This window comes from Carettochelys insculpta, chromosome 4 (assembly GCF_033958435.1).
Source record: "Carettochelys insculpta isolate YL-2023 chromosome 4, ASM3395843v1, whole genome shotgun sequence".
NCBI classification, from domain to species: Eukaryota; Metazoa; Chordata; order Testudines; family Carettochelyidae; genus Carettochelys; species Carettochelys insculpta.
Genome location: NC_134140.1, coordinates 51,935,305 through 51,962,584, shown reverse-complemented (window position 1 = coordinate 51,962,584; position 27,280 = coordinate 51,935,305). Strand labels below are relative to the sequence as shown.

The following is a 27,280-nucleotide window of genomic DNA, read 5'->3' as shown; positions in this document are numbered from 1 at the left end:
GTCTTGAACACTGCGCATCGGCTTTCTTTAGTGTCTCGAATTGGATGTGCATCTTAGCAGAGTCGTCATGTACTATGTTCAGCAAAACAGCAGCTCTTACTTTTAATTCTGCAGTATATCCAGAAGCTTGGAATAAGTGAAATAACTGTAATTTTGGAGACCCCAGAGTGTCCCCATTTCTTCTGACTGTGTGTGCATCTTCAGCAATATTTTACAATGGGTGCCAAAGTCATACTGTCATTTGAAGCACGCAAGTGAAGCATTGTTTTAAATCAATTACTGCCCAACTTACATGTTCGTATACTGAAGCAATTGCATTTAAATCCAGGCATGTACTCGTACCAGTGGTATCTAGTCAAAGTAGGTGGCAAAATTCTCCAGTCACTTGTGTCTAATTAAGCCTTTTTGTTCTGGCCCATCAAGAAGTCTGAATGTAGTCAAGGCTGGATAAACATTAAGTATTTCTGATTGCTCACCACCTGCTTGATCAAGTAAAATGCTCAAGAGCCAAACACATTGTATGTATTAGAACAGCTTTAGAGCAGTACAGGACTGGCCATTAACCAAGTCGGTCTATTTTATCCTTCCCCTCAATCCTCACTGTTTCAAATTCTTATTTCTATATTATCTATTCTTGTCAAAAACTAAAGCAAAGACAATGCTATGTACCCTATTAGGTTTGCAGAGCTTAAAAGGGCAAGTGATCTCTGCACATTATCTTTAAACATCACAGCAATTGGCTTTGATTATTTTTCCCCCCACTTGAGCAACTTAATCTGAGATTAAATCTTTTGGTAAAAATAGACTGAAAAATTGAAGCCTCTGACAACTGAAAATGCTTCAGTAAATCACCAGTCTTTGCAGAATTTTTAAGTTTGACTTTTTGGTTAACCAAATGTTGTAAGAAGCCTGCTTTTTGGTTATTTTGTTAACGATGCAAAGTGTGCTAGGGAGTGTATGAATTACCAATATTGTCCTCTTAATTCTCATTATGGATCGCTGTCTCCAAAATATTTCCCAATTTATCATTTTTCCTTAGTATTTAGAAGAGCAAAACTAGATCCAAATCCTTCTGTCAGTTGAAAGAGCTCTTCTAGTCTCATACAGTTTTGATTTATCAATAAATGATGCTCTTCTAGAACTGACCTCAACATCCTTTACATTCTTTTGGCTTGTGACCTATTGGCCATGTCTGCACTAGCCCCAAACTTCAAAATGGCCACGCAAATGGCCATTTCGAAGTTTACTAATGAAGCGCTGAAATGCATATTCAGCGCTTCATTAGCATGCGGGCAGCCGCAGCACTTCGAAATTGACGCGCCTCGCTGCTGCGCGGCTTGTCCCAACAGGGCTCCTTTTTGAAAGGACCCTGCCTACTTCGAAGTCCCCTTATTCCTATGAGCTCATGGGAATAAGGGGACTTCGAAGTAGGCGGGGTCCTTTCGAAAAGGAGCTCCGTTGGGACAAGGCGCGTCAATTTCGAAGTGCCGTGGCCGCCCGCATGCTAATGAAGCGCTGAATATGCATTTCAGTGCTCTTCATTAGGAAACTTCGAAATGGCCATTTGCATGGCCATTTTGAAGTTTGGGGCTAGTGTAGACATAGCCATTGAGACATTAAAATCTTTTTCTTCTGAGATGAAACGAAGTTAAATGGATCTCTGGACATGCTTGACGAGAAAATATAACACATAATCAGTGAATACATTTCCTTTTCCCCTGTGTCATGTGCTTATTTGTGAATTATTTCATTTTGCAAAGTATTGACATTTTTTAGGTGGAGGGCAAGAAAAAGTTGGTTGGAGAGAATATTTTGCTTACAAACCTAGTAACTCAAAGTCCTGGATACCTCTAGTGCTACTCAGTTCTAAATGAGTAGTAGATACAAGCTTGAGTGAGCTGCAACACAATGTGTCAGTTGTTCTTAGGCTTTTGGTCTATCAGTATTATCTACATGATGATAAAGCTTATAATACCCATGCCTTAATGGGCATTTGTGACTAGAGAGAATAGCTGTGCCAAGAGATGATGTGATTTATTGCATTAATGCTGTTCACATTGATTGCAGCCTGAGTTTCCCTGGCTTAAACAAAACAAGCACAAAATAGTCTATAGCACCAGCATGTATCTGTGTTTAACTATTAGCATTGAGCACCTTGTAAATATGAGATGAGTGTTAATGTAGTTCGAATATCCAAGATGTTTTTTTGCCACAAAAGGAAAAGAAAATCGAAAGTGAAACAGGAACACCTGGGGAATAATAAGCTATATTTCACCTAGGATTTTGCTGAATATTTCCGTGCTCCTTTTATAATCATAGCAAAAGAAGTGGTACAAAAGAACTTTTAGCTTTGCCAGTGACTAACCAGAGGGTGTTTTGCATCTCTTCTCTTTCAGAAATTGAGGCCAAAGGAGCGTGTGATTGGCTGCGAGCCGCAGGGTTCCCACAGTATGCTCAGCTTTATGAAGGTAAGCAGCAGAGTTGATGAAGTTGATTTTTCTGTGTCATCAGTTTCCTAGAGCTTTATTAAGACAGGATGATTAATTCCTAAATATAGTATCAAGTATGGGTGGGCAGGGTATAAACTACGGAAGAGCTATGAGGTGCTATACTGTGCTGGTATCTACCATCCACTATGTGGAAACACACAAGATGGTGAATTTATATCGAACTCTACAAAGGCACTCGGATACGGTGGCAACTTTAAATTGTTTCACTTCATATATTTCTAGTGTAATGTAGGGATTCCCAGTGTGTTTTTTTTCATGTCGCCCATTTTAATGACTTATGGCTACCTTTCCTTCCCATTAGTGATCCCATAACGTGCCCATGGCAATTATGTTGTCATGTGATCAATTGCTATGGGAAAGTTTATAATGCATTTCTGGCCTCTCTGCTATTTAACAGCTGCAAGTGAGAAGGGGTAATCAACACTGTGTGACCAGCAAGTGCTCCATTGGCTATAGTTTGGCAGCCTCTGGCCTAGAGGACAGAGAACAAGACTGGGGATCCAAGAACACTTCACTCCTTGTCCCAGCTCTCATACTGACTTACTGAGGCATGATGGAACCTCTTACCCCTATTTCAAAGTTGAGGAAACTGAGGCAAATACCAAGCTACTTCACAGAGTTCTGTACGGATAAGTTAACGGCCCAAATTAGGCAAAGCAAAGAAGTATAGTTTTTGTGTTCCGGGGGCTTCGCCTCAGGGTAGGAGATCTGTCCACTTCTGTCTTTCAAGGGTGGACAACTTTGGGAGCCTGCTCCTTCACAGGAGTAGCTTCCACAGCTTCCAGGAAACAGAGAGGAAATTGGGAACCCTGTGTCAGTATGTAAGTGCCTGACCAACTCATGGTAGGCCCTTGCCTCTGATGTGTTCCCATGCATAAGCTGATTGTGGGGGTAGGTCTCATTCTGTGGAGAGGAGAGCGAGCGTTCATGTACAGGATAATTTGAATATAAGTGGCTGAGGAGACTGTCCAGACTGTCTTCCCCCCACCTTTACCCCCAAGACTCTCAGTGTCTGTACTCCTGAGGAGAGATTCCTCTAAATTGCTGCTTTTTCAAAGCCCTTACCCAAGCAAAACTTTGACCTCATTGGCATTTTTGTCTGACAAGCACGTCAGGATTTGTCTTAGCATTTTTAAGGTACATCTGATATTTACTAAAATGCAAAGTTAATTTTAAAAAGATTCAGTGAAAGTCCTTTGCTGTTTTGCCATCTTGTTTATAAAACATTACTTGGACCCTAGCAAAGTTATGAAGCACTGACATAGCTGCCTCCTCTTACTCATAATGCCAAATCCCCAGTTGTTAGGTTTCACACCATATATAAGCAAGCCACTAATTCCAGTGAATTGTTGGAAAGTGCAGCCAATGCTAAGTAGGCCCTCTTGAAAAATGATCCGTTTGAGCTTTAATTTCTAATTTAATTAGAAATTAAGTTTGGCTCTGTTTCCTTTGTTTTGCTGCTGAGAAGGTGCCAGAAACGTATTTTCTTGCAATGTGTGCTTGGGGACAGTAGATACAAACATGTAAATCCTCTGCTGACTGGCCTTGACCTTTTGAAAAACGGTCCTTGTGAGGGTCATTTCAATCATGCTTTATTGATATACAGAATCTCTAAGAAATTGTCTGCACCCAGCATTCCTTGCTTGTGATTTTCAGTATCCATTTATAGTTGTTTTTCTGCAGACTGTGGGCTTTTATGGGTGTCAGAGCTGTTCCCCACTCCATACTCCAAGTGCGGAAGCTGAGGTCCAGCAAAAACTTAAAAATATCTGGCCTATATAAGGCTGTTTCTGTGTTTTTGTTTTTTTTAAAGCAAACTCCCCAATGTCACAGATTCCCTAATCATGCTGGGGGTGGGGAGTAACTGCCGTCGCCACCTGAGTGGGGGAAAAAATCCTTTAACCTAGAAAGAGACACTTGGGATGTCTCTCTATGGGGTACACCAAGCTTTTAACTCTCCCTTTGGAGACAGTTTAGGCATACAGGACTGTAATCTAGTAACTGACCTTTTAGTCTAAGATCTGAACATACACAGACTCTCCTCTAGGACGCAGGGATCAAATCATTTGCTTAAAAAAGTAATTTATTCACAAAACAAAAGAAAATAAATTGTACCAATTGCAGCATAGAGAATTACTTCTCTGGGATTGAACTTAAAAGTTACGGGGGGGGGGGGCCGGGGGAATCAGGTTAGCCAAAACAGCTAGGAAAAAAAAAAGGATAGTCAATCCACATCAAATTCAGGGTAACCGTAAACTGATCGTTTTGTACACACTTCCCTTCTACTTTCATATCTGTGGCTGATTTTGAGACAGTCAGGATATTTAATAGATTCATTTCACCAGCTTGAGAGATGACATTTCTCTCTCTGTCCCCTCTGCACCAGCCACACAGACAAAAGATCCTGCAGACTGAAATTGTTCTCAGCTTAAAAAAGTCTTTCCCTCCCACTGGCTTACCTGACCACTCTCTGCTGAGAGCCTTCTGTTAATCCTTTACAGGCATTCATTCATGACAATGGGATTTCCAATGTTATGATCAAATCCTTCTTGACTTCAGTGGAACCACCCAGCAAGAGAAGGATTTGGCCTATTCTGTGGTTTTTGTTTGTTTTGTTTGTTTTTAAAACCATCCCTATTAAAAAGCAATATACTTTTGTCTTTTGAAATTCACTCTGCCAACAAAAAGCAGACATAACAAAAATACTAATACTAGCTACCACCCACTTCTGCTAGTCATCTCATTAGGCTTTCAAGTTAACTTTGATATGCACCTCTGAATGGGAGACAAAGCTAGCTTGTTACTGGGAAAATCCCAGCAGAACTTGCTAACATTTTGTATGTTCATTTTTGCTAAGCACTCTTAGAAAATGACTGAAACTGTGGGTCGTAACATAAGTTTTATGGGAAAACCACTGTACACTATGGCCCCAATGTAATGCTCATTAAAACCGCTAATTTAAATGGACCTGCACTTGGGCCCTATGTCTTGCTACAGTTAGGAAATGCCTGCAGTTTTCTGCAGAAAAGCCAAACTTTCTTGCAGCTTTCAAAAAGTGGTGGTGTCTGTGTGTTCCCAAAGCACGTTAGCCAAATAATTGAGAGAGATTTGTTGGTCTAATGCAAGGTAACGTTATCTACATTATCTCTGGTGATTTTAGCAATTTTCCCTTGACCCTGCTGACGTTAGCACTTGAACTTGCTCTTCCTGATCTTTGGAACATTATAGCAGTTTCCTTATTACACACAAATTGGATGGCCAGAGAGGCAATACACAGCTCCAGTTGTAACTTTAAAGCCTGTTGCTGTATTGCTTGAACATCCCGAACCACCAATGTGGCTTCAGTGGGAATTCGGGCTGTGCAAAGAATCCAGAGCCAGGACTTAGTGTGACGCTCAGGAATCTGAGGAGAACAGTAAATTTATATTTATATGGTTGCTGTTTCAGGGCTGTCATAAATTTCCAGCACACTGCCAACCTTTTTTCCTCCTCTTTGCTCTCCCAAAGTGTTGATCAAAACAGTCTTTTAGGTACTAGAGACAGCATTGGACTCTTAGCAGTTTGGCTTTTTTAATTTCAGTTCATATCTCCTTAATGTTAGAACAGTGACAAATTATTAAATTGCTTGATAAACAGCCAGAGAGTTTGTTTTTTGTTGATTTCCAGAGATTTTTATTTTGATGACCTTTTGCTTTGATGTGATATATACAAGCTCCCTCAAAGTACTAATTTTTGTTTTAACTAGGCTAGTTTGAATCAACTGCAGCTTACCATGGCAGGCAGATGGCTGCCCCCATCTCGTGGCTGCCTCTTTCTCTCCTTGTTTCATCTTTGCTTTGCTCAGTATTTTTTCCATGATGCAAGTGAACTTTATCAGTTATCAGAGCTACACACAAAGGTTTCTAAATGAGAACTAAATCTCTCTCTGGCATTTGAGATGGTAAAATGTGCAGTTTATCTTGTAAGAGCCGCTTGTGTGCACCTTAGTGAGCTGACTCTGAGACAGCTGGCTGCTTTGTAATGTTACCTTTGGGAATAAAATGCAGTTTGATTGCCCATCTGTCTTGTTTCCTTCAGATCTCCTATTTCCCATCAACATCACTTTAGTCAAGCGGGAACATGACTTCCTGGACAGAGATGCCATTGAGGCCTTGTGCAGGTAAGTGAAATAGAAGAATAATCTCAACTGAATGATTTGCTAATTAATCCTGTCTTTGAGGGCTTTTGATATCCAGTAGCCATGGCCAGTATATATTAATTTAAAATGTTGTTTAAATATGGGGTTGCTTTTTAAAGTGCTAAAAAGCAACTAGTGGCCATCTTCATAACAAATATTACATAGTCTTTTTCATTCCTTGTTTGATTGTGATGTCTGTTCATGAATTATTAAGCCACAGCAGAAACAGGACTGCTGATTTAACCTTGAACCAGGGTGGTTGTCAATACATCTGTATCATGGCCTCCATCGCAAATGTGAACGAGGGCAGATTTTCTGAGCACTCTTCTAGCCAAGACATGCTATTGTTACCTCCCAACCAGATTGCTAATGCTTTACTCATATTTGTGAGCACTTTCTTACACAAGTTGTCTGCTTCATAGGACAGCTCATGCAAGTAACGGATCACCAGACTGAGTAGGGTATTAACAATTGTTCCTTAAGTATTCTACACTACAAAATCAACCAGCCTGTTACAACATCTTATTCTGACACCGTTTAAAAACAATCCTGTCCTGCAGTGTAAGATTTTGCTTTCTTGCTTTGAGATGGAGCTTGTCCTTTATTCATATTTGTCTCTAGCTAGATACAATGAGTCTGGTAACTTTTTCTACTCCAAACTTTCACTACAGCAGCATTCCACTGAACACTATAGAGCAATACATGCATATGTCGTCAGCCTCTAGGGAGTTAAAATTAAGTCATGAGGAAAAAGTTGGTAACTTTGGTGCAATTTTATCATCTTCAAGCACAAAGTAAATAAGAAGCCAGCATTTGGAATATAAAGTACCGTACTTCAGAAATAACTAAAATGATTTAAGCTCAGATACGGCAAAGAGAGAACTCGCTTCAGATGAATTGAGAATAAAAAATGTCATGTAAGGAAAAAGTGTGCACATGAGATGGAATATATTGCATCTCATATACTCATTTATATGGCCTGAATTCCCAATGGTCAGTTAAAAGGAAGTACAGTGATGTGTTCAAAAAACTGGGGTTCCCAGAAATGTGATCTCTCCTTGCCAGGAACAAAATTCATGTAGCCAAGCCAGTGTACTTTGGATTCAACCCTCCTGCTTCAGTATTATCTTAACCTGGATTTTTGTTTATGTGGGAGAAAAGTGGCTGAGTGTTGCTTATTGAATGAAAGTAAGACTATTTCCTATATAAAGCTATGACATTCACTGCTAACGTGATTCATAAAGTAGGCGCCTGCTTTTATAGTCTTTTACCTGGAGGATTTACAAATCTTTAGGAAATGGTATGTGACAAAACAGCCTTTCTATATAAAGGTAACTAATTCAAGACGATGACTTTTTTTGAAAATAGCCAGTGTTGTAAAATACCTCATTTGCTTTAGTCCTCAAAATGTAATACACAATGCAATGCAATTTATTAACTCAATGGAATTACTATATACAAAAGTGAAACCAAGGACAGAGTTTTGAAGGTTATAACATACTGTTTGGAACCCTTTGTGATAATGTTTTAACTTAAAATTGGGGCGGGGGGAGGGCGCATTTTCAGATTCTGTTAACCCTGAAATAAAGCCAAATACTCAATGGAGCATCTTTAAAGTCAGAATTTGGCCAGAGAGCCTTGATAAATATTGCCTCACATTAATAGGTTACCAAATTCTGTGTTTCTTTAGGGTTCCTTTGTACTCTTTTGGTTCACTTTTTAAGACAAATATCTGACTAGGCTACCTCTAGCTAATGTGGTTTAGAAGTAATGTGCTGCTATATTTCTTTGTGTTTTTCATTATTTTGACTGGCATTAGGCACTTTGTAAACATAATGATTGATTTTTGGAAAGGGCTTACAGCTGTTGTCACAGAGCCATAAACCTGTCACTAGCTCTTGTCTGAAAACCTTGATAGTTGTGCTAAAAATGCAAGAGTTGGTCATTTAACACCCAAATGCAATTTACAGTAACAAAGTTAATGGGAGTTGTGTGTGCGTGACTTCCTGTCCCCTGGGCTGAGAATGTATTGCTCCATGTCAGCGGTGTGCTTACCAGTAATCCTTATATTTATTGCACATTTTACAGACATTTAGTCAGAAACATACATTTTAAAAACACAAACAGTGGAAGTGATCAGAATTGTACATCATTTAATGCAGCACTTCACAGCGAGTTCTTCTACCTGGAGAACAACAGGGACACAATTTAAAACAATTTATAATGCGGATGGGGGAAACTGCCACCAAAACTTTAATTGCATACTGATGCCCTGTTGAGAACTATAACCTGGAGAGAAGTCAAGTAATGTGGAGCTAAAAGTTGGTAAATTTTTCACCCTGAAAATGTATACCATTTGCCTTTACTTCATAACGGTGTTGTGAGGCAGTATTATGTGTATAGAGGAAGGATTAGTGACTTACAGATAAGTGTCAAGAAAAGGCCCTTCCTCGAATAGCTTACAATTTAAACACGCCGTCCTGTACAAACTTAGTGGGATCCACAGGTGCTAAGCATCTGTGAAAATCAGGATATTGAGTTACTCGCTGAAACAGAAATTTAAGTGGCTATTGTTAGGCATACAAGTTCTTAAAAACTGATTGAACTCTTTAAATTTGTGCCCACTATTTACATTTTAGCAGGAATGGCCCAAACCAATGCCATGAATGGAAACCTTCAAATTTAGGGAAGTCGCAGTTTTGGATCCCAACTGCATTATTTGGGCAGATCTCTAATTTGTTCATGCTGCTCAAACCTGATATTAATGATTTTAAGTGGAAAGGATGAATGCTGTTTGTGTGTTACTGGCTGTCCTGAACCATGGAAATCACCAGAGAAGATCAAGATTCTAGAGATACTTAGTACCAACACAGTAGAAATCATAAGGAAATAGTCTGTTACTTACATTGAAACACATGGTTAGCAGATAGCATTAGGGATTATATCCTAATATTCCAGGAGTGCTTCAGGTGATTACTATATGCAAAAGCCCTGTTTTATTTCTTAAGAAGCTCTATAGAGTAGTGGCCAAGAATCTATCTTCAAAGGGATACTGAGCACACAATGTGCAGGTGAAACAAGGTCCTGAAACATGTTCGTCCTAAAAGAGGCTTTTAAGTACAAATTTTGTATCAGACTGTTATAGAAACCCTGTCTCATCTGTCTCTCTTTTTTGGAGTTTCCGAAATACTACCACTGTAGTGGCTACATGCAGACATAGCTGAAGCGGAGATACTGGAACATACTTAAACCCTGGGGCTCTCAGACCATTGAGCCAACTGGGGTATTGCTGGGGTAGACCAACATGACTAGTGCTTGCAGTTCTGCAGCTTGAGTTTGGAGGGACCTAACCCCCATTGCAGGTTGGGAATGCCACATGAGTGGGAGGCAGGTAGTGAGGGCATGTTTGGGCCTTGTGAAGAGATTCCTCTTTGAAATATGGAGGAGAAGGCAAAGAGCCAGTCACAAAAATCTGAAGTACTACGTTTAAGCGTACTGTGTTAATGCCTGGGAAGCAGAGTAGTGGGGCAAATTTTGTCCTCAATAACAGTCTTCGCAGATCTCCCTAAAGGCAGAATGTGGCCCAGCAGCGACTTATGCAACCATACAGCTGAGTGCCTACAGGATTTAAATGCTCAATAACCAAGAAATATTTTTGTAGGAAAGAGGTTGGATAACTACAGTGGAAGCATGGAGAGAGAGATTGGATGAGGATCAAGAAGGTTGAAAGCTGGGTCTGGTGGGCAGGACTGGAGACAAGGAGCCAGGTGGGATTGGGGATGGCTGAACAAGGAAACTGAGCTCAGAATGCAGGGAGAGGGAGCTGGAACTGCTGGAGCAGAAGAAATCTGTACTGGGGAGACCAGTTGGAAGAGTCTGTTCTCACAAGAGAACACTTCCCCTCCAGGGCCAGGAATGGAACTGATGATTTCTGAGTCTCTCCACTCCTCTGCTGTCAACAGATACCCGTGACACGCACTGGCAATGTGTCCGAGTGTTCTGAAGAAACCAGGCCGAATTATTTCAAATTCAGCCCCTCCAAATTAGCAAATGCTTTTTTTCTTTTTTTTTAAACCTTGATCTTGCAGTGCCTCAGTTCCCCATAATCTAAAAAGGAGAATATCATCACTTCATAGGGGAGTAGTGAAAAGAAATATTACATGTTGAGTCAGGCTCAGACGCTATAGTAATAAGCCATAGAAAAGCCCATGAGAAAGTTAGTAAGAATGAAAGAGAGGCCATACTGAGGTCTGTCTAGCCCAGTAACCTGTCTTCCGTCTGTAGTCAGTCCCAGGTATCCCAGAGATAATGAACAGAACAGGTAATAATCTAGTGATCCACTCCTTATGTCTCCCCAACTTCTGGCAAATAATTCTGGCTGCAGAGCAAGGTTTGAATAGTGTGCAGGAAATAAGGCTGGCTGGGGTCAAACGATAAACAACAAGGGGACAAAAAATATTGACTAGCTGCTCATTAAGTGAGCAGCATCCATCCTGGGCACTGCGTGAGGTAGGGATCCTATGGAGAAATAGTGTGAGAATAGTATGGAGCACGTAATGCATATACAAAAGGCAAATGAATTAAGGTTGTAGAGGCAACAATTAATCCCAGAATTTCATATCTCTGAGTGCTTGTCTTCGTAACTTGAATAGTAGTGTGTGTGTGTGGGCGGGGGGTCATTCATTCACTGGAACAACTTCTAAAGTAAAGTACCCCTGTGGAAGATGATCATAGGTTTGTGTCTCTCCCTTTATAAACAAGTCAGAAGTCAGATTTTGGGACTGTTGAACGAAACATGTAGATCTGAAACACCTCTGTAGACCAGAGCATTGAGATTATAAAAATTAGTTTTCTTTTGAAAATGAAAACGTCATATCTGAAACAGAATCTACCTGCCGGGTTGTTCCTGTAATTGATCTCATTCATAAAGGGATGAGCTTAATTTGTTTTCATATTTCTGTTTGTTGGAATTCAGGGGCGGGGGGGTATGCTATTTTTTTTCAAAGGGGCCAGATAGAGATACGCTTCTGTCATTCCACTATCCAAGGGTTTTATTTTAAATGGAGGTGGGGTTGAGGGGGCTACAATATAATATTTGTGAAATCAAAGACTTGATTTTATCAGGAAGACTCTAAATATGGTGGTTCTTTGAGTGATCGTTCATGTGCATGCCACTGTAGTTGCCAGAAACTTTTTCTCCTAGACAGTAGCTGTCGGGTCAGAGCAGCACCCAATGGAGAGGAGTCAATATACCACCCAATAAAGACACTACCTGCCACTACCCTGCTCAGTTCCTTCTTGCCACAGTGTCAGTTGTTGTAGATGCCCAGCGCTCGGGTGAGCAATCTTCTTAGTTAGCTGGTAGCTGTTAAATATTTATCCGTAAATAATTAGGTGTTAGTAATTCTAATAGTTCCATTGATAATGGTTAATGTTGATCATGGGTCCCAAGTAGAGAGTTCATTCCCCCTCCTCGAGGCCTTGGCACCAGGGTATGCGTTGACTATGGGAAGCGCATGCCGAAAAGTGATCTTCATTCAGCCTACTTGAAGTGTCTACGTAAGAGACACCAGAGAGACTGCTGTCCAATCTATTAAACCTTCGAGCTGAGGACCTTGAAGTTCTGTTGATTGAGGCAGATCTTCAGCCCAAGAAATCCCCATCCATGGGGCTGAGCACATCTTCATCGGTGCAGAGTGCACTGGAACCAAGCTTGGCCACAGTGTTGACAAAGGAGAAGGGAACCCAGCACTATGGATGTGGGCTACACGTTGCAGATGGGTGCGTTCTTTTCATCTTCCCTGGACAAAGTAGCAGCAGGGTCTTTTTCCTCCGCTGACCTGGAGGACAGTGAGGCCCTCCAGCAGTTGCTCTACCAGGTGGCCCATGGCCTTGGAGTGCAGGGCAGAGGAGGTGAAGGTCCCAAGCCATTAACAAGCATTTTGTTCTCCTCAAACCCCACTAGGGTGGCACTGCCTCCCATTCAGATGATGGCCAAGGCGTTGTGGCAGCCCAGCCCACAGTGAGGAAGAATGAGAGGAGGTATTTCGTCCCCACTATGGGGCACAAACACTTCTTTGCTCACCGCTTCAAACGACTCCCAGGTCATGGATGCAGCTAACCATAGAAAGAGACAGATTCCAGGGACCATCGCCAAAAAATAGAGAGGCAGGAGATTCAGTCGCTCCTGAATCGGGGGGAGATAGAGGAGGTTCCCCTACAATTTGAGGGTCTGGGGTTTTACTATTATTTCCTAATTCCAAAATTTGAAGGGAGGAATGAGGCCCATTGTGGACTTGAGGCCTGAACAAGTTTGCAAAAAAAAAATAACAGGTTCTGCATGGTCTCCGTGGGATTTATCCTGCTGGATCCAGGGGGACTGGCTTGCAGCTCTCCACTTACAGGATGCATACTTTCACAGTGCAATTCATCCTCCCTAGAGGAGGTTTCTCAGGTTTGTGATGAACGGGGGACACGATCAGTTCAGTGCTTCCATTCAGCCTGTTGATGGCTCCAAGGATTTTCACCAAGTGCATGATGGTGGTGGCAGCTTTTCTCTGCAGGCATGGTGTCCAGTTGCTCCTCTACTTGGACACCTGGTTAGTCAAAGGGAGTTCACAGGCCTAGGTTCATCAAAACATAAGGTTCCTTTGCTAAACTTGTGACAGTCTTTGCCTCCAGGTAAATGAGGTGAAATCAACATGTGTCCCCACTCAAAGAATAGCATTTGTGGGGGGGTTCTCCTGGACTCTGCCCGCCAGAGAACAAGTTTCAGGCTATGGCCACCATCATAAAGGACATGATCAAGTTCCCCACCACGGTAGCCAGGTGTCACATGAAGCTGCTGGGACACATGGTAGCTTGTACATTTGTGGTGCAAAATGCCAGAGTTTGACTATGTCCACTCCAGTTGTGGCTTGCTTCACTGTACCGTCCTGTGACGGACAATACAGACAAATTAGTGCTGTTGCCACAGCAGGTGTTACAGACCCTACTTTGGTGGCTGGACTCTCGGAGAGTGTGTGCAGGGGTACCTTTCAGCCACCCCAACCTTCCCTGTCCCTGGTAACGGAGACATCAGATTTAGGCTGGTGGGTGCATCTGGAGGAGTGCCAGTCAGGCTCTTTGAGGTGCTTTGGACCTTGAGCTTCACATCAATGTGAGAGAGCTCAGGGCAATTAGGTTGGCGTGTGAGGTGTTTCAGGGCAAACTGTTGGGGCAATGTATGTCAGTGATTACAGACAACACAGCAGCAATATATATCGACAGATGGGGGGGCGCGGTTTGCATGCTCCTCTCCCCTGTGTCACATGGCCATCAGGCCAGGGGCTTTCTGCATTCATCACAAAATTCTCCTGCAGGCCTGTTACTTACGTGGGGTCCACAATACCATAGCAAACCACCTCAGCAGGTCCTTCCTGAACTATGAGTGGTCCATTCACCTGGACATGATGCAATCAGTTTTCCAAGTTTTGGGGCTATCTGCAGGACGTGTTTCCCACGCACCTGAATTCAATTAATGTACTATACTGACCACAGCAAGCATCTATGCCATACGCTCACTAAGAAACTGGGGAACCACTTGATCAAAATCCTTTACAATAAAGAAAAGATGATTAAAAATGAACTATCTGAACTTGAAATTCTCATCAACAATCAGGCATCCACGCAAGATCCCACAGAATGAGGCTTTACTTGTACTAGATAAGAAATTTATAAAACATTTCCACTTCCTACCAAAAAGAGAATAAATTTTCTAGATTACTTTATCTCAGGATGCTACAACTACAACAACGACAGCTCAGCTAACAATATTGTTAACCTTTCCAGCTACAACTCAGCCCAGCAAAAGTGTCTCTCTTATCCCGAGGTCTTTCCTTCTGCCCCACTTCCTCCACTAACTTAATACAATTCTGTGGTGACCTTGAGGTCGTCTTTTGCCAGCTCCATCTAAAGGAATTCTTCCAACACACCTATGAACAACAGTCTGACTCTCTCAACCCCCACTACCAACACCAAAAGAAGAACTCTATGTGGACTCCCCCTGACGGTCGTAGTGAAAGTCTGGATTTCTACGTATGATGCTTCTGCACCGTACTCCGACTGAAATTATATGTAAACAATACCAAATGTGAGACAATCTCAACTATGCTGAGTGCTATGCTGTCCAGAGTCTCAAATAACCCAGACGTCATAATCAAACCAGCTGACAAAGGGGGTGCTGTTGTCGTCATGAGTAAGTCAGACTATGAACAGGAGGCAGCCGGACAACTTTCCAACACCAAATTTTACAGACCTCTCTCCACTGATCCCACTTTGGAATTGCACAAGAAATTACAACTACTACTTAAGGAACTCCCTGCTGCTACTCAGGACCTTATTCACTCAGACACAATCTGAACCCCAGCCTGGATTATTCCATTTACTTCACAAAATCCACAAACCTGGAAACCCTGGACGCCCTATTATTTCAGGTATTGGCACCGTCACCACCAGACTATCCAGTTACGTGGACTCCCTCCTCAAACTCTATGCCACCAATGCTCCCAGCTATCTATGAGATACCGCTGACTTCCTAAGGAAATTATAAAACATCAGAAAAGTTCCTGACGACAACACCATCCTTGCCACCATGGATGTAGAGGCTCTGTACTCTAATATTCCACACAGACAGATTACAAGCAATCAGGAATACCATCCTTGATGTCACCACAGCCAATCTGGTGTCTGACCTCTAACTTTCTCAGCCACAATTATTTCCGATTTGGGGACAACTTATACCTCCAGACTAGTGGAACTGCTATGGGCACCCGCATGGCCCCACAATATGCTAATATATTTATGGCTGACCTGGAACTACTATTCCTCAGCTCTTGTCCCCTATTACCCCTCTTCTACTTATGATACATTGATGACATCTTTAGGAGTTGGACCCATGGTATAGACACTAGAAGAATTCCACAGAGACGTTAACAATCTGCACCCCCACATCAACTTATGCCTCGACTACTCCATGCAAGAGGGACATTTCCTGGACACTACAGTACAAATCAAGGATGGCCTGACTGGTACCACGCTCTACCTGAAACCCACTGATTGCTATACTTACCTACATGCTTCTAGCTTCCATCCTGAACACATAACTAGATCCATTGTTTACAGTCAAGCCCTTAGGTACAATCACATTTGCTCTGATCCTACTGACAGAGACCAAAAACTACAAGGTTTTTACCAAATATTCATAAACCTGAATTACCCACCAGGAGAAAAAAATAACAAAATCGACAGGGCCAGATGAATACCCAGAGACCAGCTACTCCAATATAGGCCCAAAAAAGCCAAGAACAGAACACCACTGTACATTACCTACAGCCTCCAACTCAAACCCCTGCAACGCATTATTAAAGACCTACAGCCTATCCTTAATCAGGATGCCACACTCCAGAAGGCCCGAGGTGACAGGGTCTCTGCTACAGACAACTCCCCAACCTTATGAGGATTCTCACCAACAATCACAGGCTATTCTGCAGGAACCCCAGTCCTGGAACTTTTTCTTGCAACAAAGGCTGTTGCCAGCTTTGTCCATGTATCTCTTCTGGAGATACAATCACTGAACCTAATCAGGTTATTCACAGAATCCTGGGCACGTTCTCATGTTCCTCAACTAACATCATATATGCCATCATGTGCCAACAATGCCCGGGTGCTTTGTATATTGGACAGACTTCAAACTCTCTTAGACAAAGAATTAATGGGCACAAAACAGACCTAAAAACACTCGTGATCCACAGACTGGTCAGACAACATTTTAATGGAGTGAGCCATTCTGTTAATTACCTGAAGGTTTGTGTCTTACTGAAGAGGAATTTTCACAACAGATTGGAAAGAGAGGCTCTCTTTTTTTATATTCAAATTCGACACATTAACACATGGTTTGAACCGGGATGGAAATTTTTTAGGTCATTATAGGGGCTCTTCTGCATACTTAGCTTAATATAATTCTTAACTCCTGCCACCTGCCCCTCTACTCTCTGATTTGCTCACCTTGATAATATTTTTCTGATTTGTCAACCTTGATTACTATTTTTGGTTCTCTGTGCCCTAAATATAGAGTCCGTTCTGGTTTGGCTATGATCTGAAGAAGTGGGTGTGTCCCACGAAAACTCATCACCTAATGAATTATTTTGTTAGTCTTTAAAGTGCTACTGGACTGCTTTTTTGTTTTGATAGTATATAGACTAGCCTGGCTTTCTCTGTTACCTGAATTCAAAGTGTCAAACACTTTGTTCTTATTGAAACTGGGGTCCTGGGTGGATGTGCTTGACGTGTCCTGAGCAGGCCCTCTGTTATATGCGTTCCCTGTGGTTGCCCTCGTCCACCAGATCCTCCTCCAAAATTCGAGCTGACCAGGCCTCAGTAATCTTGGTGGCTCCAGTGTGGGTCAGGCAGCACTGGCACTCGGTTCTGTTGGACCTGTCAGTGTGCGATCCACTAACGCTCCCGTTATGCCCAGACCTGTTGATAGAGGAGAAGGGGCAGCTTCAACGCCCCAGTTTCCTGTCCCTTCACCTTGCAGCTTGGAAGCGTCATGGTTGAGTGACATGGAACTTTACTGCTCAGACCCAGTGTGGGAGGTATTTTTAAATAGTAGGAAACCTTCTGTGAGGGGCACTTACTTCGCAAAGTGGAAGAGGTTTGTGGTTTGGGTATCCCAGAAGGGGTTGTCTCCCTTGCAGGCCACAGTTTCCTTGTTCCTGGATTATTTGTGGCACCTAAGCCAGTCAGGGCTGTCCTTGTGTATTAAAGTACACCTGGCAGCTATTTCTGCCTTTCATCCTGGTCCAGGCCTTTCGTCAGTATTCTTGGACCCTGTGGTCAAGAGATTCAAGAAGGTCTAGGAAAGGGTTAGGCCAGAGATCTTAATTTGTTTTTGGCTGAGCTTCTGGGGCTCCCTTTCAGATCCCTTGTTTCTTGCCCCCTGTTGTTTCTAAGTTACAAAACGGCCCTTTTGGTGGCCATCACATCGACACTCCTTCTATGAAGGTGCAGGCCTCTTCAGCAGCATTTCTAGCCTGTGTCCCTATTCAGGAAATCTGTAAGGTGGGCCACCTGGTCTTCCATTCACAACGTATTATACGATTATGCAGCATGCTAGGGAGGATGCTGCAGTGGGGCAGGGCTGTACTACAATCATTCTTGGGCTCTGACCCCACCTCCTAATGTTAGCTTGCATTTACCTACATTGGAATACACATGAACAATCACTCAAAGAAGAAAAGACAGTTACTCAACTCTGTGACTGATGTTCTTCAAGATGTGGTGGTCATGGCAATTCTGAAACCATCCCACCTTCTTCCACTGTGAGAGTAGCCAGTAACGAGGAACTGCATTGGGGGCGGGGTGGGCAGCGCCTATATTGGGCATTATATCAGTGCTGCTCCAGAGGACTCCAGTCCAACTCAAGGGCTACCAGCCAGGGGAAAAATTTTCTGACAACTGAGCATGCTCGTGCACACGCACCTACATTGGAATGGACATGAACAACACATCTCAAAGAAAACCACTATGGAAGTAACTAACTATCTTTTTCCCTGACAGATCAAAGTGGTCAGGCTAGTTAAATGTAACAGGCTGGAAATAAATAAATCCTGACAGGGAATCTCAGTGGCAGTTTTTTTGTTGTGTGAGGCAAATGCTACAATACTGCAAAATTTACAAATGGTTACATGAGACAGTACTGAAAGTGGAGTTAGCGTGCCGGTGGGTGGAGGCCCAGAAGTTCCAAACTAAAGATCAAAAGTTAAAGAAAACCCAAGTAGCACTTAATCCTGTGGAAGATATCACAGTGACTTGTGATTCTGCATAATTTAATCAGTTTGAAAGCTAGTTTAGTTCTGTGTAGCTCTACATTTCATTTTTCTTTAAAATATGAATTCCATTCTCCAAAATGAAACAGTTGATGTGACACAATCTGAAAAGGGTTTGTCAAAATGAGACAGCTAAGCCTGGTTGTAAAAGTTAAATGTAAACAACTGTTACATTTTGTTTTTTCTTTTCATATCAATGATTTACAAACTGCTTTGAATGTAGAACATTAGCACAGCACAGGTCATCCAAAAACCAGAATCGGTGTGTCACATCAGAGTTCTGCAAGAGAAGAGAGTCCCCTGTGATCTTTTGAGAGGAGATAAGAGAAAACTGGGGAGGGAGGAAATAGAAATAGTACATTTGAATACACTCTTCAGACAAAATTGTTTTAAATCTTACTCTTTGTAGACTCATATAAGGGTTGAGTCCCCTATTTTTAATTAGGGCAGCCACACTTGTGTGTCATGTCAGTTCCTCATTAGGATCTCTTGGCATTTGTTGTTGTTTTGTTCTTTAGCCTATTTGGTAAGGTCTCACATGCCAGAATATCACCTTTCTTTTGATACTTTGTCTGAAGACCAGTGGCCCTCATTCTGTTTTCCATTACACAATCAGGAGTAAATCCAGCGAAGCCAAAGAAGTGACACACATGTAAAGCTGGTGTAAGTGGAATTAGACTCAGCCCATTTCATTGCCCAGTGTACTTACTCTGAAGACAACATGGAGTAATGTTTGGGAATAGTATTGTGCTTTGTAATCCTTGTCACTTGGACTCAGGACAGCCCATTGCAAAGGGGCAACAGGGTTGAGAGTCAGGATCTGGATTCCACTCTCACTTCCAAACTTCTACATGTAGAATAATACCACTCCTTTGTTTTGGAGAGGTATTGGGAAAAATAAATAGGATGTTTGAGAGGCATTCGTGCTCTATAATGTTTAGAGGCATAGGAAAGCACATGAGGAAATTAGTCAAACTCTACTCTGAAGATAGAAGGCCTAGGACCGCTCATTGGCTGTTTCTACACAGGACACTTCCTTCGGAAGTGGCTTGCTAATACACGTAGCAAAAGATGCTAATGAGGCATGGATGCAAATTCCCCATGTCTCATTAGCATAACATCATGTGATTTTGAGTCCGGAAGACCGTTCTTCTGCACTCCAAAACGCTGTGGAGAGGTGTGGCCCCAGGGGACACTTCTGGAAGGAAGTCTTTCTTCTGGAGGCGGCCCCTTCTTCCTGAAAATTTTTGGGAAGAAGGGTCCTCCTTCTGGAAGCCGCCACGCGCCCCCCCCCCCCCCCCCCCCGGCGGTCGCACTTCTACACTGCATTTTGGAGTCTAGAAGAATGGTCTTCCGGACTCCAAATCATGTGATGTTATGCTAATGAGGCATGGGGAATTTGCATCCGCACCTCATTAGCATCTTTCACTACATCTATTATTGGAAGTGGCCTGTGTAGAAACAGCCATTGAGTGATGGGGAGACCATTCTGCTCCAAACTTGCTGCATGACCTTGGCTTCGAACAAGGCTGTGTACCTGTGTTTCATCTTTATCATGTAACCGGATTCTTGGTTTTCTAAGGGCTTGAACCTTCAGCACTGATATGATAAAGGTTTGCCATACACTTTAGTGAGTGCAGAATCAAACCCTGTGCAAATTCATCCTTACAGATGGAAGCTTTTGCAAAAGCTGGGCAGAAAGTGGAGGAAGTTGGTGGTTCTTCCTACAGGCATAGCCAAGTTATTACAGAAAATTAGCAACACTCCTCACAGATACCTACACCCATCAGTACTCTCTTTTTTGTTTCTCTTTTTTTGCCTTTATTAGCTTTCCCAAATTTAGTTTAAAAGATGTCAAAATTGCAAAGCAAAGATCTACATTGTAAACTGGAGTGTTTATGTGCGTGATTCTGCTCTCAGTGAACTCAATGGTCCAACATATCAATGGACTAGGAACAGTCAGATTACTCTGCTTTGCATGGTATGCGCTCAGGACCTGATCCGATACCCTTGAATTTAATGGAAGGAGTTCCACTGACTTCATTAGGCATTGGATCAGCAGTCAGCCATAGAAGATTATGCAAAAAAAAGAAATGCATATACCTTCAGGTGTGCAGTTTAAAGTGCATTTCATGGGCAGCCCCGTTAATGATGGCTGCAATACTCTGATCCAGCAATGAATTTTGTTTTTGTCCAAATTTATTTTGTGATTTTTGTTGAGAGCCACGGTCTGAGACATGAAAGAAACTGTACAGACTTGTAAGAAAGAACAAGGTCTGATTTTTTTAAAAACAGATTAGTAGAGTTGTCCTGGGGCTGTATTCAAAGTAATTATATTACACAACCCAGGAACAAAGTAGGCACCTGATGTGTGGAAAATTAGTTTTCCTCTTTGAGGCTTCCAATAGAAGAGTAAAAAATTGAAGTGACAGCAGGCTGCATCACACCCGCAATTTCAGAGAAGTGCTCTCTTTGCATCTTATTCTCAGTGTGTCAGGATAATTTGCTTCAGGATTATATGTTAAAAGTTCTCTACTATTAAGCAATAACTTTTAGTAATTTAAAGGCACCTTCAAAGGTGGTCTCTGTCTCTCTGCTTTTTGGACTGTTCAGTTCATTATTTCCCTCTCATTAACTAGGATGTGTGTGTGGAGAGGGGCTGTATAGCAGATGCTTATCCACCTCCCCCCCCCCCCACAAAATTCAGCTGAAGTAATGTGTTAGTAATTAAGCATCATAAGTACTTTTTGAGGCTCCAGTGCTAATTGAGGCTCCCCATGTGGCTATTTGTATGCAAAGGAGTTTAGAGAGAGCCTGGGCAAAAGCCTCTTAATTGGAATAGCCAGTGTCACAAAAGTCATACACCTGCTGTTAATATTGTGTTTTGTTTTTTGTTTTCTTCCACAGGCGCTTAAATACTTTAAACAAATGTGCAGTGATGAAGCTAGAAATTAGTCCACATAGGAAAAGGGTAAGGTTTTTTTGTTTTTAAATGTTCTAAAGTATGAACGCATATAAAAGCCGAAAATGATCTTGCCCATCTAATGCAGCTGCAGTGCTCGACTGTTCCTGGGCTGAATCTGACATCCTTTGGCAGACAAAATACTCTTTATATTTCATTGTGATTTTTGAGTAAGCACTGCAGAATTTGGCCCTGTAAGTGAATGCACTCACTGAGTTATCTAGACCACTTATGTACACTGGGCTCATGTTCAGCTGTGGTGATGAAGCATACCATTAGCTGAGATGATGCTGACTAATCAGCATGAGCCAAACAAATTGTCACGTCCGCTAACTTGAACTGATTCTGCAGAACCTCTTTATCATGTAGGCAAGCTCAGTGGAAGCTTGGGACGCTCAGCTCTTCCAAAAAGATGTTCAGCAGCTTTCTGTCCAAAAGAGGATTTGATTCTCTCATCCACAGGAGTGCCTCTCCTGACCAGCGCAGCTAACCAGGAAAGCATGCTAACAGACCTCACTGAGCGTCAGGAGGTAGCTTCCATTCAGCTTGCAAAGCTTTCCCATTTCTTCTTTGCTTTTTAACTGCTAATTTAAAATACATATCGAAACTAACGCAGAAGCCTCTGAAAAATGCTATCACATAAATTTGAAGTACTTTACATATTGGCAGGGAAAGTTGTATGGTTTGTAGAGTTTGTCTTGACTGAACAGCAAAGGATCTCATTGGTCAATGAGGCTTAAACCAAAACATCTCCAGTCCAAGCTGAACAATGGTAGAATTTCTAGTTTGGATGTGGTTGATAGTACTTATGGACGATTGTGCTTGTTGATATTTTTATTAGTAAGGTACAAATAAAGGCATTGGTATTATAATACCTTACACCCCTGCTTGAGTCCTCGATTGATAGACAAAAGCATCGTGAAAGAATTACAAGGTTGTTTTGAGCCCTTCAGCAGAACAGCTGGATTGTGGTCTGAAAACATGTCTGCATGGTAGGAGAAAACAGCAGAACAAGTCAGAAAGGTCAACAGTATTCAAAACTGTCCCCTGGAAGTGAGGAGTTGCAGATAAAATTGCAAAAGTGTAGTCACCCTTATGTGGCCATTCTCTCCTGACAAAAATGCATGCGAATGCTGTAAACCTGTTTACCAAGGATCAGTCCCTCCTACCCCACCACCAAGGCCAACTGATGGGGCGGTGACTGTTTTCTGCAGCTCAGTCCCAGAAACAGCAGAGAAGCTGTAGCCATGGCCTTTTTCCCTGGTCCAGAAGCCGTAGGGGCCAGCCCAGAGCTGTTGCTGTTGCCCTGGGGATAGTGGGTGGGGGTGGGGTGAGCCATTGCCATGGCTTTTTTTCCCTCATCAAGAGCTTGGGGCAAGGGAGCAGGGTTGGGGTGCATTGCTGCAGCATCTTAGGGGAAGGCTAATTGTGTAAGGGAGTTGCAGGGAGCACTGGTGCTGTGTCTGAGCACCGAGGTGTGGGATGAGGTGGAGGAGCACTTGCCTCTCCTGGCAGAATGGAAAGCCCTGTCTCCACATAGCCACTGTTCTGCTGCAGCTGCCCCTAGAGCTCAGTATGCGATATGGCTGTTCCCTGCACTCAATGCCCCAGTGATGCGTCTGAAGTATGTCGTCCCTCCTGTCAGTGCCTCTCCATTTCCATGTTCTGGAAAATCCTAGAATTTCAGGCATTTCACACTTTCCAGGCACAAGCAATCCCTTACCTTGGTTTCAGTTAGGGTGAGAGGAAGCTGCATGCTAAATTTTGTGGTCGTAGCTCTTATGGTTTAAGAGAAGTTCTTGAACAAACATAGCACTGACATATGGACAGATGCACTCCAAATTTATAGCAGATTGCATCAAACCTGTATCCTGCATTGCTTTGTGTTAAAATAGTACTCTTTTGATTATGTTCTTCCATCTTTTGTGCCATATGATGCACTCCATGTAAATGGAGGAGAAATGTTGATTATACAAGATCATTCCCTTGCAGTAAAAGGTTGAGGCTTAAGTGACAGAGTTGAAACATACCCTCAGGCACTGCTCATACATCAAGCATAATAGAGAGGTTACTGTTGTTGGCTTTTGGTGCTCAGTATCTATGAGGTAATATTAAAATTTCCTGGAGCTAGTCTGAAGTAGAAACTTCACAGACAATCTTCGTGTCAGCTGCTAGGTTATGAGGGGAGGAAAAGACCGGGGTAACAGCTTGGAGGCATTAAACTGAGGCAATGTAATAGGTTCTCTTGTTGTCTCATTAGTCACAGTTATAAGACCATTTAAGCTTTAAAGATGGGTGGGAAGTTAAGCTACTACAATTCTGAATATCCAAGAAGCATCTCCTAATTGCCAAGGAGAATATAAACACACAGCCACTATCAGCAAAGCGTAACATTGGAGAGAGTCCAGAGGGAGACCTGCCCCTCACTGACTCCAGTTTAAAATTTTATGCATGCCAGGAATTTCCACTGATCTCAAGAGTATCCGCTGTGACCAATTAACTAAAAGCCTACCAATACTGGGGTTTGTTGGCAAGAACAATTTAAAGCAGGCTCTATTATTTGCTCTGTTTGCTTTGTGTCTATTATACTGCTTTTAAATAAACTTCAAACATATTTTTCTCTGTTTAAAATAGTCTTAAGATATATTGTATACTGTCTGTTAACTGTGATTGGCTTAAAAAGCCTATTTTGCCCTCATTGAAGCTCATGACTGTCCTGATTTTAGATTAAATGAAAGCGAGATCACACACTTAATTAAATAGGCTTACTGAAAGGACTTAGCTGTCATCAGTACAGTTTGCCGTTATCCCTTATGGGTGCTCTCTTTGCTCACAGAGTGAAGATTCTGATGAAGATGAGCCTTGTGCAATAAGTGGTAAATGGACTTTTCAGAGGGACAGCAAAAGGTGGTCCAGGCTTGAGGAGTTTGATGTCTTCCCTCCGAAAGAGGATTTGTGTCTTTCATCCCCAGTAGTGCCTCTCCTGACCAATGCAGCTAGCCATGAAAGCGTGCTGACAGACCTCAGCGAGCGTCAGGAGGTAGCTTCCATTCACAGCACCAGCAGCACCAGCAGCCACCAAGTCACTCCCCAGAGTGAGGCAGCCACCACCAGAACAAACTCTGTTGTTAGCGTTTGCTCCTCAGGCAACTTCGTAGCGAACGATGACTCCTTCAGCAGCCTACCCTCACCGAAGGAGCTCTCTAGCTTCACCTTCAACATGAAAGCCAATGAAAAAAATGCCAGGTCTAAAACCAAGAGCCTGCTAAAGAGGATGGAGAGCCTGAAAATCAAGAGCTCTCATCATGGTAAAAATAAAGCCCCTTCCAAGGTGGGTCTGATTATCAGTGGGCCCATCCTGAAAGAGGGCATGGATGAGGACAAACTAAAACAGTTTAACTGTGTGGAAATTTCTACCCTCAATGGCAATCATATTAATGTCCCCATGGTACGAAAAAGGAGCATCTCCAATTCCACCCAGACCAGCAGTAGCGGCAGTCAGTCTGAGACAAGCAGTGCTGTCAGCACGCCCAGCCCTGTCACAAGAACGCGCAGCCTCAGTGCATATAATAAAAGGGTGGGAATGTACCTCGAAGGCTTCGACCCCTTCAACCAGTCAACCTTCAGTGATGTCATGGAGCAGAACTTTAAGAACAGGGGAAGTTTTGCAGAAGACGCTGTGTTCTTTATCCCTGAAGACCACAAGCCAGGGACCTTTCCCAAAGCGCTCTCCAATGGTAACGTCTCCCCACCAGAGAGCAACGCTTCTGTAAACTGGAGAACCGGAAGCTTTCATGGACATGGTCATCTCTCCCTGAGGAGGGAGAACAGTGCAGAAAGCACCAAGGAAATGAGCACTGGGAAAAGGCGTAACTCCTCTAGCTCAGTTAGTAGCCGCCTTAGCATTTACGACAATGTCCCAGGCTCAATTCTGTATTCCAGTACAGGTGACCTGGCAGACCTTGAGAATGAAGATCTCTTCCCAGAGCTGGATGATATCCTGTACCATGTAAAAGGGATGCAGAGAATAGTAAACCAGTGGTCGGAGAAGTTTTCAGATGAAGGGGACTCTGATTCAGCACTAGATTCGGTTTCTCCATGCCCTTCCTCACCAAAGCAGATTCACCTTGATGTAGAAAATGATCGAGCAACCCCTAGTGACCTTGACAGCACAGGAAATTCCTTGACTGAGACTGAAGAACCCCCAGGAATGCAGGAGAGGAGGGACTCAGGGGTGGGTGCATCATTGACACGGTCCAACAGGTCAGTAAGAAGAGCTCCTCAAACTTGCCCCAATTAAAGCCTTAGCATAAAAGCAATTTTATTTCTAATTTTCAAAAATTAGGGGTGAGGATACTATTTTCATCCCAAATGGTTTCCAGGCTACTTTAAAACAGTGTATTTGTGTTTTTTGGGTTTTGTCCCCCCCAAAATGTTGCATGCCCCATTGAAATGAACCTCATTCTGCAGCACAACGTTGGTGTTCTCTTCACTAGCAACACTAAAATAGTTATGAGCCTGGGTGAGGAGTAACTGCAACTGGGGTGTGTGGGAAATGGAGAATGTAATTGCCCAATATTAAGTCAGTAAGGATACTGGTGGGTGTATCCTTGCTCTTTCCAAAACAGCATCACAAAAGAGAACCTGGCTGTGTGGTCAAAGCCTTCACTTTACAGCCTGTTCAAAACAGGGCACCTCCAACAGCATAGTGCCAGTTCTTAACCACATCGTGCAAGTTACTGCGTGTACTTACTGCTATCATGGCAGTCAACCCAGGTTGTGTGCAGCCACATTAACACCTGGACATTTTGCCTGACGGCCTGTCTCATTTTCTGATGTATGGCAGATGAGGCAAAATTTCCAGATGTCAGAGAAATCTCTGAGGGTGTGTCCACACTTGCATTCCTCTTTCGAAAGAAGCATGTAAATTGAAAATGCAAATGATATAAATTTGCATATTCAGCATATCATTTGCATATTCTAATTTCAAAAGAGGAAAGCCAGTGCAGACGCTGCTCTTTTGAAAGTAAACCCGTCTTCAAAAGGATCCTTCTTGCTCTTTTGAAGTAATATGCAAATAAGGTTCTGAATATGCAAATTTAAACCTCATTTGCATTTTATTTACCTCTTTTGCATGCCTCTTTCAAAAGAGGAATGCAAGTGCAGACACACCCTGAATGACACGTTTTTAAACGCTTGAATGCCCTCCACATCACTAGAGCGCGTGGTTTCCACAGGCATCTTCAGTAAATTACCTTTTATGTCCCCCCTTCTTTCCTGCAGGCACAGACTGAGGTGGCACAGCTTTCAGAGCTCTCACTGTCCCAGCTTGAGCTCTGTATCATTACAGATTAATAGTCAGTCTGTGGTACAGATGAACCTACTGCAGAAATACTCTCTTTTGAAGTTAACTGCCCTCCTGGAGAAGTATACACCTTCAAATAAGCATGGCTTCAGCTGGTAAGTCTCCTTCTCCCCCGAGGGATTTCCCAGTCTTGAATGAACATAGAAAACATGTTACTAAGCCCCAACTCTCTTCCCTTTTTCTCTTTACCTGCATCTAATTAGCATCTCATGCTGTCACCCTCCTAGGGACTCTAGCCTGAGAAGAGAGTACTAAAACCATTAACCCTTTGCGTTGTTTAAATGTCAGTCACTGTGTCTCAGTGCTCATTAATAGAGAACCACAGAGAGGGGAACCTAGGAGTGCATTTCAATACAGATGCTGATGGAGCACAGACCAGCTGGCTGTTCTGGGAAAAGT

The 27,280-nt window shown here is 42.7% G+C and overlaps 1 protein-coding gene across 3 annotated transcripts in view; it reads left to right on the top strand.

Moving 5' to 3' along the window:
* DLC1 (DLC1 Rho GTPase activating protein) overlaps nt 1–27,280 on the top strand; it is a 354,065-nt gene that overhangs the window by 308,887 nt on the left and 17,898 nt on the right. For all 3 annotated transcript variants that reach the window (XM_074992829.1, XM_074992827.1, XM_074992828.1), the window contains 5 exons: nt 2,397–2,468; nt 6,588–6,669; nt 21,462–21,525; nt 24,353–25,779; nt 26,800–26,976. In XM_074992829.1, coding sequence (XP_074848930.1) covers nt 2,397–2,468; nt 6,588–6,669; nt 21,462–21,525; nt 24,353–25,779; nt 26,800–26,976 — 1,822 coding nt within the window. The remainder of the gene's footprint in view (nt 1–2,396; nt 2,469–6,587; nt 6,670–21,461; nt 21,526–24,352; nt 25,780–26,799; nt 26,977–27,280) is intronic.